Source organism: Vigna umbellata, chromosome 4 (genome assembly GCF_029865625.1).
Source record: "Vigna umbellata cultivar VRB3 chromosome 4, Vumbellata_1.0, whole genome shotgun sequence".
Lineage (NCBI taxonomy): Eukaryota > Viridiplantae > Streptophyta > Magnoliopsida > Fabales > Fabaceae > Vigna > Vigna umbellata.
The window spans coordinates 19309921-19321629 of record NC_142168.1 but is presented as its reverse complement, the minus strand read 5'-3'; the positions used below and the strand labels follow the sequence as shown (position 1 = coordinate 19321629).

Genomic DNA, 11709 nt, shown 5'->3' with positions numbered 1-11709 from the left:
TAGTTAAAAGTTCCAAGTATATTGCTTAAAAACCTCTTTCTATTTAAAGACAGAAAATTAAAACGCTTAAAAATAAACGAAAAATTAGAAAAATGAGATGTTTAATTTTACAAGTATATTATAAAATATTTATCCCAAAAAATTTACTTATATTAAAAATAAAATTAATTACATCACAAATATTAATAAAATAATAATAGCAAAGTTTATCATCAAAGACTAATTTAATCAGAGTAAAAGTAAGTTTAAACGGTCCAAAAGAGAAAACCCTTGGAAATGCAAAGGCGCGAGAGAAAACGCGAGGAGGAAGATGATGAATAGTGCGCGTAACTTCCCCGAGTTCGCGCAATGTGTAATAAACAACATTAGATGTCGGGGTCCTCCCCCATCGAATGTCTATAGAGACATCAGACGTTCGACATATGGGGCCCGGACGTCTATGTGTATTTAAAAAATTAAATTTGGTGGAGGCTATATATGTTCGATATAGGGGCCCGAACGTCTATAGGGACATCAAACATCCGACATAGGGGCCTGGACGTCTAAAGCAATGGAACAGGGAAAATTTTCACCTACCTGTTAAGTCATTTGGCATCCGCATAGGGGCCCAGACGTCTATAGAGACATCAGACGTCCGACATAGGGCCCAGACGTCTACACTGCGAAATAAAATGACTTTTGGTATTCTTTGCCACCATATCAGACGTCTAATTTAGGGGCCCGGACGTCTAAAGCAGTGGAACAGGGCAACTTTTCAACTACCTGTCAGGTCTTTAGGCGTCCGACATAGGAGTTCTGACGTCTATAGAGACATCAGACGTTCGACCTAGGGGCTCATACGTCTACACTACGAAATAAAATGACCTTTGATATTTTGGCCCATTAGACATAAGAGACCAGCCATATTGGACGTCTACAACGTTAACTTATTTACAAAAGTACCATTGGTCATTTTTACGATCGAAAGTCTAAAAGATTACCTTAAAGCCTTTTCTGCTTTCATGCACTTATAATTTGACGAAATAGTAATTGCTGTTATATGCATTATGGATAATAATTTTCATTACTGAAGTACAAGTGATACCTAAAATATATACAAGTTTATAACTTGAATTCTATATAATTCCTCTTAACAAAAATATTTGACCAGTTAGTTGGAAATTCTTTTGTAGTATTTTAAAATTTTTGTTTTACATATTGTTCTGATATTAATTTCACGAGTAACATGGTTAAGGATCAATAATCATACAGTTTATTTTGAAACATGAAATTTCATCATAGTTTTACTAAACGTGTGAAATTATTAAGTGTAGTAAAAATACATATATTTTAAATGTCTTTTTCAAAATTCAAGAAAATATTGATAAGTTATTTATACTTTTGATCACTCTATATATAATTTTAATATATATTTATATTAAAAAAATCCTATAACACATTGAAAAAATTCGTTATTGCACACAAATTTCTATCATGAAACTTAGATACTTGTTCTACATCCAAACCTATTTCTTCAAAATCGATAATCATATATACTAATATATATAATAAAAATAGACCCTAGTTGAATAACTTTTGGTAACATTTATATCCTTTCTGCCTCTATCAAACAATAGTAACTACCATAAATTATTGATCCTCCTTAGATAGAAAGCATAATATATCTAAACTTGCTATGCAAAAAACAAATATAGAAACTCATTTATGAACCTTTTAGTGCATGTAAAATAAAGAGTAAATTTCCATCGTCATTATCGTTATCATCATCGTATTTTTAGCATAAAGTTTCTGCTCTCTATAAATTAAAAACAACATGCCCTCGCAGTTCACACCATTTTTGTGATTGTGTTTTATTACAGCACACACCTATATATGTTCTATACCCTTCCCACAGACATATCAATTATTGTAGTCCAAATACACATGCTAACTACCAACCAATTTCCAGTTTTTTTGTTCCTGACAATTTTATTTAATGATCATTTAATGCAGTTCATTAATTATCCTACCAACTCAATATAAAAGGTATTTTTAATTTTAAAACAATTTAATATAAATTTACATGTTACTTTTTAATTAATTTATTATTTATTATTATATATTCTAAGTTCAATAAATAGTGATATTTACAGTGAAAATATTATAATAATATTGTGTCTAACTTATCATTTTCCTTTAAATATCCTATATCAATATATGAGAGATGTTTATAAGATATATCTTTATAAACGAATTGTTATATTTACACTATCAAATTTTGCGCATGCAAGAAGCTTACACAGAAAATATATTTAGGCCCTAAGAAGTGTTTTGAACATGTCCTTATTTACTTGTCGACCTTAATGATCAAGTTATAAAACAGAATAAACTATTATCATTTGCAAAATTTTTATCTTAACCCAATTTAATCTTGTAAACTGATTTGTAAGACGAGTTATTTTCTCATGTGCATAATAAATTAAGAAAGTTTTCTTTTATTTAAGAAAAAAACTTAGATAAAGTATTATAAGCATTATTGATGTTATTTTTCAATTATTCTTAAAATTCTATCATAATAAAAGGGTGTTCATGGTTTGATTTGGTTTGACTTTTAGTTAAAAATACATTTAAACGAAATATCGAAATATAAAAAGATACGTAGTTTGATTTGCTTTTGGTTTGAAAGAAAGAAAAACCTGAATCAAATCAAATCAATTACAGTTTAATTTAAATATATTTCATGATTTTTAATTTTTAATTAAATTTTTTATAATAATAAAAATATGTTAATCAAGATGTGAAAAATATTTTGAACAATAAACCTAATTTTTGTATAAAAAAATATTTAATTTCATTAAAAGTTAAAGAGCATAGATTCTCACAGTCTAACATCAATTAATACAAAACAAAAAGTTAAGATTAATCAATCTAAAATTTTTTAGAAACAACAATCTAAATTAATCTAAAATTTTTTAGTTTTTCTTTTCAATTTTCAGTTATTTGGATCAGTTTTCACTTTGTGTTAATTAATTCGGTTAACACGCCTAATACTACGTATATTTAATAAAATGTGAATAATTTAAGTAAAATTCTAAATTTAATTGAAGAATAACACCAATAACTTGTGCAAGTTTTGTTGTTTAATTTATTCCCATGACAAGTGGACAATGAAAGTAGAAAGCTTAGTTCAATTTTAGAACAGAACGATGAAAAACATTTTCAAAATTTCCAAATAATTTTGTAGTAATATGTTGTTCTCACTTTTGCTGGTCACTTTCTTCCGCATGTCTAACCAAAAGCATGAAAACAGCAATTGAAGTAGTGGCAATTACTAATTATTAAGTTGTTCCGCAGTCTCAAATATTATCGTCACCATTTTGACATTGTGAACACACAAAATTTACTATAATAAAATTCTAAATCCCATTTCACTATCTTCTTTATTCATAATCTTGTATTTATTTCATCAAAGATAGTAAATAATTCAAAAGCATTAAACACGTTTTAATGTATATACTTTTTAAAAAATAATGAAAAGATAAATAGACAAATTATATAGAAAAGTATACTATATTTATCTTATTTTAATGTTTAATATGTGTGTCATGAAATTTATTTTAGAGTTGAAGATTTTACATCGACAAGAGATAAAAATAATTTATATATAAATGAGTGTCAATCTCATTTTACAAGTCAATTTTATAAGGTTGAGTTAAATTTAAAAATCACATTCTTAAGATAATATCAAAGTTATCTGAAATCTATTTTAGTGAAATTTTTATTTGTTAGATTTATTGTGCCATTAACTTTGAGTCGATTTGTTTTTGTTGGACCTTTTATACTACTCGTTATCGAACAACTCATTAATATACCTACAGCCTCCTGGTTCTATGTTGTCTCTCATACCATTTATTTGATAATAGATTACTCACATATGTCCTCAATGGTAAGACCCGTATTATGATTTGATATATGACACTCCTCCCACCTATCTAAATTTGAAAACCTTTGGTTGCCTATGTTTTGCTTCCACTTTAGAGCACAATAGAAATAAACTTGATTCTAGAGCTAGAAAAAATGTATTCTTAGGCTATAGAAATGGTGTAAAATGATATATTATACTCGACGTTAGTACTAGGGAAATATTTTTAAGCAGGAATGTCATCTTTGAAAACATTTTCCCTTATAAAAATCAACACAATAATGAGACAAACTATGCTGAGAAAGAAATTGAAAGTGTTTTGCCTAATGATTTTGGTATGGTCAAAACTGTGATGGAGTTCAAAAACTCCTTTGCAAATGGAGATACTGAACAAAGACTTGATCATAGTGAAGACGCCACCATTAACACTAGTACACATCCTACTGATGATAGAGAGGATCACAACTCTAGAAGACCTACTAGGGTTAGAAGGATCCCCAAATAGCTAAATGATTATATACATTAGGTTAATCAGTCCTCATCTAGATCTTTACATGTTAAAAATAGTTACAAGACTCCTTATCCTATTTCCAATGTTTTGTCATATGATTCTTTGTCGGAGAAGCATCTAAAATACACATTGGCCAATTTTGTCAATAGTGAGCCTAAATCATATAATGAGGCCAAGGAAAACCATGAATGGGCATGCATAAAGAACTAAAAGATTTACAAGACAATGCGCCTAATACTTGACTCATTTTCCTCCTGGAAAAAACTCCATTGGTTGTAGGTAGGTGTAAAAAGTTGAACATAAAGCCGATGACACCATAGAAAGGTACAAGGCTCGCTTGGTAGCTAAGGGTTATACACAGTAAGAAGATATAGATTTTCTAGATACTTTTTCTCCTATTGCCAAACTAACCACTGTCAGAATATGCTACTTGCCATTGTTGCCTCAAAAAATTGGCATCTACATTAACTTGATGTAGATAATGCTTTTCAACATGGGGACCTAAATGAAGAAGTGTATATGGAGCCACCACCAGGACTGAATATTCATGCAAAAGGTCAAATTTGTAGGTTAACTAAGTCCCTATATGGGCTGAAACATGCTAGTAGAAAATGGTTTGATAAACTATCATCGTTCTACTCTCTGTTGATTACACTCAATCTAAATTTATCATTCATGTTTTATTAAGAAACATCCACAAAATTTCACAACTATTCTTGTGTATGGAGATTATATTATTTTGGCAGGAGATTCCATTACATAAATAGATCACATAAAAGCCCTTCTTCATCATGCTTTCCGAATCAAGAACCTAGGGAGGCTTAAATACTTTTAGGCTTTGATCAGTGGCCAAGTCTAAGAAGGAATAAACCTATGTTAGAGGAAATATGCTTTGGACATTCTTGAAGAAATAGAAATATTGGGATGCAAGCCTGCACTACCCCCTTTCTAAGCGACACAAGTTCCTTGTATAAAACTGATAATTACTTGGCTAATCCTAATTCCTATTACAGACTAATAGGGAAATTGCTTTATCTCACTAATACTAGACTTGATTTATGTTTTTCTATCAATCTTCTCACTTAATTTGTTCAATCTCCTACTAATTATCATTATCGGGCTTTGCAGCACATGCTTAGGTATATGAAATCCAGCCCCTCACAAGCCCTCTTCTTTGCTGCAGACTCTCATTACCAAATAAAGGCTTTTAGTGACTTAGACTGAGCAACTTGTCCTAATATTAGAAGATCCATCACAAGATTTTACATCTTCCTAGGTCCTCTCTCATATCATGGAAATCCAAGAAGCAATTATTGTTTCCAAGTCTTCTACACAGAAGCAGAATATAGAGCCCTAGCTACTATAATATGCAAAATTCAATGTATTCCTTACATCCTACAAGATCTCAATGTCGAGATCACTACCACTGCCGCACTTTACTATGACAATATGTCAGCCAGACATATTGCTCACAATTAAAGCTTTCATGAAAGAACTAAACCACATAGAACTCGACTACCATGTTGTTCGTTCAAAAGAACAACTCATTGACATTTTCACGAAACTACCACATCGCGTTTGCTTCTAGTTCATCGTCCTAAGCTTGGATGGTGAACATACACAATCCAGCTAAGGGGAGCCTAATGATGTTAGTTAGAATTGCTAGGATCTTTAAATACACTAGATCTGTTAGGATTACTACTTAGGATTAGTAATCTATTAGGAAAATTATAATTTTACCATTTTTCCTTTTTCCCTTACCTATTTAAGGTTAGCGTTTTTCCCCACCAGTTTAATGTTCATCAGACTCATCAATCACAATAATAGTGTTGATTCAATGTTTTTCTTACCTTAGATGAAACTTTTCTTTGATCTTCTCTTCCTCCTTTTTTCGCAGCCATGAGAGAAGGCTAGTAGTGAGCTTCGAGCTCTCCTCTCTGCGTACCACGATCGTCTTTTTTTTTTCTCGCTTCAGCCATAATGCGAGATATTTCTTTCTTCTTTAGTTTCTATATAATAATATGTACGTATAGACGTGATGTGAGTGTAATGGAGATAATATGAGTTTAAAGTATATAAAAAATACAGAGGTTGAGTTAAGTTTAAAGTCAGTTTTTACGATTTTTTCATTTTTTTTATAAAAATAATAACCTAAAACCTTTATTTTATCAATATATTTTATAAATTTACATGTTTTCATTTTTTTCTTATTTTTATTATCTCGTAAATGAATGGCATAATTGTATCTTGCTACTTATCTTAAAATTGATGAAGTTTTATGATTATATATAAATGTATTAATGATTACTGAAAAAAAGTTATTATTTTTATTAAAAACAAGTTGTATAGCAATGAAGTGTCATGATCACCTACATCAATTATATGACTGATGACAATACTTGATCGAGATACGTAATTACATAAAAAGTTATCAATATTATTTAATTTAATTAAAATTGAAAACCACTTTTGTATTGTATTAAGCATATATTAATAACATCACTAAAAAATTACACGAGAAAATTAATTAAAAAACATAAAATTTTAAATCTAATATAAAAAGATTAACAAAAGCGTTGATATTATTTAGTGGAGCTGTGATCTTTACCTTTGACGAGTTTCTTAATTTTAATCTCATTCAAGATTTAGCAGAGTATATAATTTGTCCTAGATTTTGATGTAGATGTAAAAAGTAAAGAAAAATTGATTGGGTTGGATTAAGAAATAACCGAAATGTGATCTAATGATTGTGAAACTTTTGAGAAAGTGCTTTTCCTGTCCCAGTTTCAGGTATAAACTATACAGTCAAAAAGCTTGAAGCAGATGAGAATTTGACATGAACAAAAGCTACACATTTTCTTTCCGTTAAAATGTTTTCATTAACGTCACAATCCATTATAAAGTAGTAACCAATCACACTCTACTTTCCATGCTTTTCAAAATCAATCAATTTTTAATTTACTTTCTGCAGTTTTTTAAATTTTAATCTTAATTCTTAAAGTAGAAAATCTTCATTACATGGTAGAAAAAATGCACTCATATCATAGGCATTTTAAAATGTTATACTACATTGACAAAGTGATAACTATTTTGTTTATTATTCCACATTTTTCTAAAATGATTCATCTTCTGTTAGTGTAGTGTAGAAACATAGGTACGTGTGTTTGTTGACTTTTCTTTTTTGCATATTTTATTGGTTTTGAGATATGGTGGTGGCTGGAAATAATACACTATATGTGACCTAGCATCTACTCATAGGGACACAACATTAATTTTCATTTTTTTTAATTTTCCATAATCCTTATTATAAGAAAGGGAAAAAAATAAACATAAGTTATCTGGTAAAGTTAATATTTACTGAAAAATTAATGAAGAACACCGAATGCGGGTCAATGTATCATTTGCCCCTCCCAACATGCAATGTTTGACCATTATTTAATGAAACGTAATTTATCATGAATACAATAGTTGTAGAAAAAAAATCAAAGAAATTTGTAAGCCATGGCCATATTTGATTTGAATTTTTTAGATAAAAGTATAAAAACAAATTTAGTTAAAATATTTTATAGTGTAAATTAAAAATATTAGAAAATGGTGTCATGATACTCACACATATTCGGAAATGCAACAAATAATTCAACATTTTTGTATCATGTTATTGTTTCCATAATATATATATATATATATATATATATATATATATATATATATATATATATATAACAGATTCAATTGTACAAAATATACTCAATAATTTTTTATTGTATTATATTTTATATATAGTTCCATCATTCATGAACGTGCTGAGAATTTTATAAATTTTCTCTTGATATGAATTATTAAGAAAGAGAATATTAATTGGAATTCATGGACAAGTTCTTAAGTTGACGTATCGCATTCAACAGTTGTGTACTTTAGGCAGTAAAATGCTAAAAGGCAAAAAAGTAAAAGAGTTTTGAGACTGAGTTTTTCTTGATATGCCTGTAATTCCTCTGATAGAGAAAGCGATACCATGCAATACGTAAATATTCCTTTTGGCCTCCACAATAAGAGTGAAAAAGATAAAAGATTCCACCTTCATCATGACACACATGGTCCCAGAGAAGTACTGCAAGATATTAAATGACCTTAATGGTCACCATGCATAGAGCTTCGAATGTTTCTGTAGAAAAATAAAACTGTTAAAAATTAAGAGACGTGACAAATTAATTACATCAAATACTTGACAGGGACAATGCGTTAATTAACCCTAATTATTTTGAAAATTGGGCAATGGAAAAAAAATTGAAAGGATGGTTGGTGTCTTCTTCTTATAAAGAAAATAAGGGCAGGGTCAACATTTTGAAGTAATTGGTTAGTTATTTTAATTGCTTCTTTATAATTATTTTCATACAGCCAGCTGTCTCTATCAAATCCAAACCCGCGTGGCAACTTGGATTGATTGCATTAGTCCTGAAACTCGAATTGAAGTTAGTTTTTAATAGATTCACATTGTTGTAAGAGATAAAATCTAAAGCAAGATAAATTAGTTGGAAAAATGGGTAAAAAAGTAAGCTATATAAAGGGTATCGCTACCTTTCCTAATGGCAACACAAAAACCCAACATGGGGTCTCCAATGGCCTCTCTCACTCTCACCACTCTTGCATTAACCTTAATCTCCCTCACCTTCTCATCTCAAACATTGGCTGACAACTACATCTACTCCTCTCCTCCACCGCCGCCAAAGCCTTACTACTACCACTCCCCTCCACCACCAAAACATTCACCTCCTCCTCCTTATTACTATCACTCTCCACCACCACCAAAGCATTCGCCTCCTCCCCCATACTACTACCATTCTCCACCACCACCAAAGCACTCTCCTCCTCCTCCCTACTACTACCACTCTCCACCTCCCCCAAAACACTCACCTCCTCCTCCTTATTACTATCATTCTCCACCTCCACCTAAACACTCTCCTCCTCCTCCCTATTACTACCACTCTCCTCCTCCACCAAAGCACTCTCCTCCTCCACCCTACTATTACCACTCTCCTCCACCACCAAAGCACTCACCTCCTCCACCCTACTACTACCACTCTCCACCACCACCAGTTTACAAGTACAAGTCCCCTCCTCCTCCATACAAGTACCCATCTCCTCCTCCTCCACCATACAAGTACCCCTCTCCACCACCCCCAGTTTACAAATACAAGTCTCCTCCTCCTCCTTACAAGTACCCATCTCCTCCACCACCTCCATACAAGTACCCATCTCCTCCCCCACCAGTATACAAATACAAGTCTCCTCCTCCTCCAGTTTACAAGTACAAGTCTCCCCCTCCTCCCTACAAATACCCATCTCCTCCACCTCCCCCATACAAATACCCTTCTCCTCCACCACCGGTTTATAAGTACAAGTCTCCACCACCACCGGTTTACAAGTACAAGTCTCCACCACCACCGGTTTACAAGTACAAGTCTCCACCACCACCGGTTTATAAATACAAGTCTCCACCACCACCGGTTTACAAGTACAAGTCTCCACCACCACCGGTTTATAAATACAAGTCTCCACCACCACCGGTTTACAAGTATAAGTCTCCACCTCCACCCTACAAGTATCCTTCTCCACCACCACCACCATACAAGTACCCATCTCCTCCACCCCCAGTCTACAAATACAAATCACCTCCACCGCCAGTTTACAAGTACAAATCACCTCCACCACCATACAAGTACCCATCTCCTCCACCGCCACCGTACAAGTACCCCTCTCCACCACCCCCAGTTTACAAATACAAATCCCCTCCACCCCCAGTTTACAAGTATAAGTCTCCTCCTCCTCCTGTTCATTCACCACCTCCACCACACTACATCTACGCATCCCCGCCTCCTCCATACCACTACTAGATAGTGCTTTTGCATAGTGTTCCTCGTGGTAATCTTCTACACAAAACCTACATTATCGTAATAATCATGTAATATTTACGTTAAAACTCTCTTTACATGCAATCACGTGCAAGCTATATCAGGGTAATGTTCGGCCTAAGTTGCAGTTTACAAAGTAAACTAATTATCCGAAGTATGTGCGTCAACACTCTTTTGTTTCGATCGAACAAAACTTTCATTTTCTTTTTAAATTTTGGTTGTTGACTATAGTAATCATGGTTCCATTTTTTTAATTAAATTTTTGAGAAGTTTAAGGAATTTTTTTTGTTTATTTCAAGTTTATTAGAAACAAATTAAGCATATTATTTTAAGCGTACTTTTATTATTCTTAAAAGATGTTAACCTTTTATCTTTTTCAAAGCTTTCATGGCGACTTACCTTTTTCAAGGGTATAACCGCGATAGTACTACAATTTCTTACTCGAATTTAACACCGTATACAGTATCGTATACTTTTTACTTACATGTAACCTTTTGCGTATATAGTTATAAATACTCTATCAACACTTTTCATTTTTTTTCTCACACATAATATTATTAATTATATTACATACATATTTCTCTTTCTTTTTTCTTTATTTAGATATCTAAAGAGTGTTGGAGATTTTTTTTTCTTCTTCGTGTACATACATATTTTAAGGATAAAAATCCAAAACCAAAGGGGAAAAAAAGTATATTAATAATCTAAATAACAACCGTTTTGCCTGCATTAGTATACGAGGGAGAAGTATTTCTTGACATTATTGAAGGAATAACCAGTGAAAGGGACTGTAGACTATTATGCTAACCATGTGCATGTACTTTGTAGGTTATTTATGAAGAATATGTGCCAATAAAGAACGTTGTTGATAGAAAGAAGATGCATTTTGCATTCCCACAAGGAAAACAACGGAAGCAAAGTTTCCGAGCGTTTTGTCTCATAAGAAGAAAGACGTGTGTCAATCCTTTTCTTTTTCGTTTGTATTGTTCATCCATTATTATTGTATTTTTATACAGTTGTAAGGCACTTCTTTGCTTTCTCTAATTGAACATCACATGAATGCATTTTGGTTGTGAAGCAAACTTAATAATAAATAAAAAAGAATGCTTTCTCTCTTGCCCTTTGTATATTTTCTAGATCAATTCTACAATTAATATATTTTTAGAGTCTTTTCAATAATACTAATTTCATTTACACAGATAATAAAATGGTAGTTTATATTTAGTCCGACTTCTTATGTACTAATAATTGTGGTTTTATTATTAGATTAAATGAAGTCTTCGAAATTTAATGTTTAGAATCTTCTCTTTTAGTCACGTTTAAATTTTGTGGTCACGAATAAAAAGTAGGATCGATTACATGCATGATACGATGCACGGACTTGTCAT

The 11709-nt window shown here is 31.7% G+C and overlaps 1 protein-coding gene across 2 annotated transcripts; it reads left to right on the top strand.

Moving 5' to 3' along the window:
- The first annotated feature begins 8982 nt into the window (after window positions 1-8982).
- LOC148199463 (uncharacterized) lies at window positions 8983-11437 on the top strand. Of its 2 annotated transcripts, none has more exons than XR_015786087.1 (2): window positions 8983-10426; window positions 11150-11437. XR_015786087.1 is itself a non-coding variant. In XM_088113613.1 (2 exons), exon 1 carries the CDS (start codon window positions 8996-8998, stop codon window positions 10301-10303), a length of 1308 nt encoding a protein of 435 aa, XP_087969739.1. In that variant the 5' UTR covers window positions 8983-8995; the 3' UTR covers window positions 10304-10331; window positions 11150-11437. The 2 variants fall into 2 exon arrangements, 1 of the variants encoding a protein (XP_087969739.1); XM_088113613.1 differs by having other exon boundaries at window positions 8983-10331.
- Window positions 11438-11709: the final 272 nt, after the last annotated feature.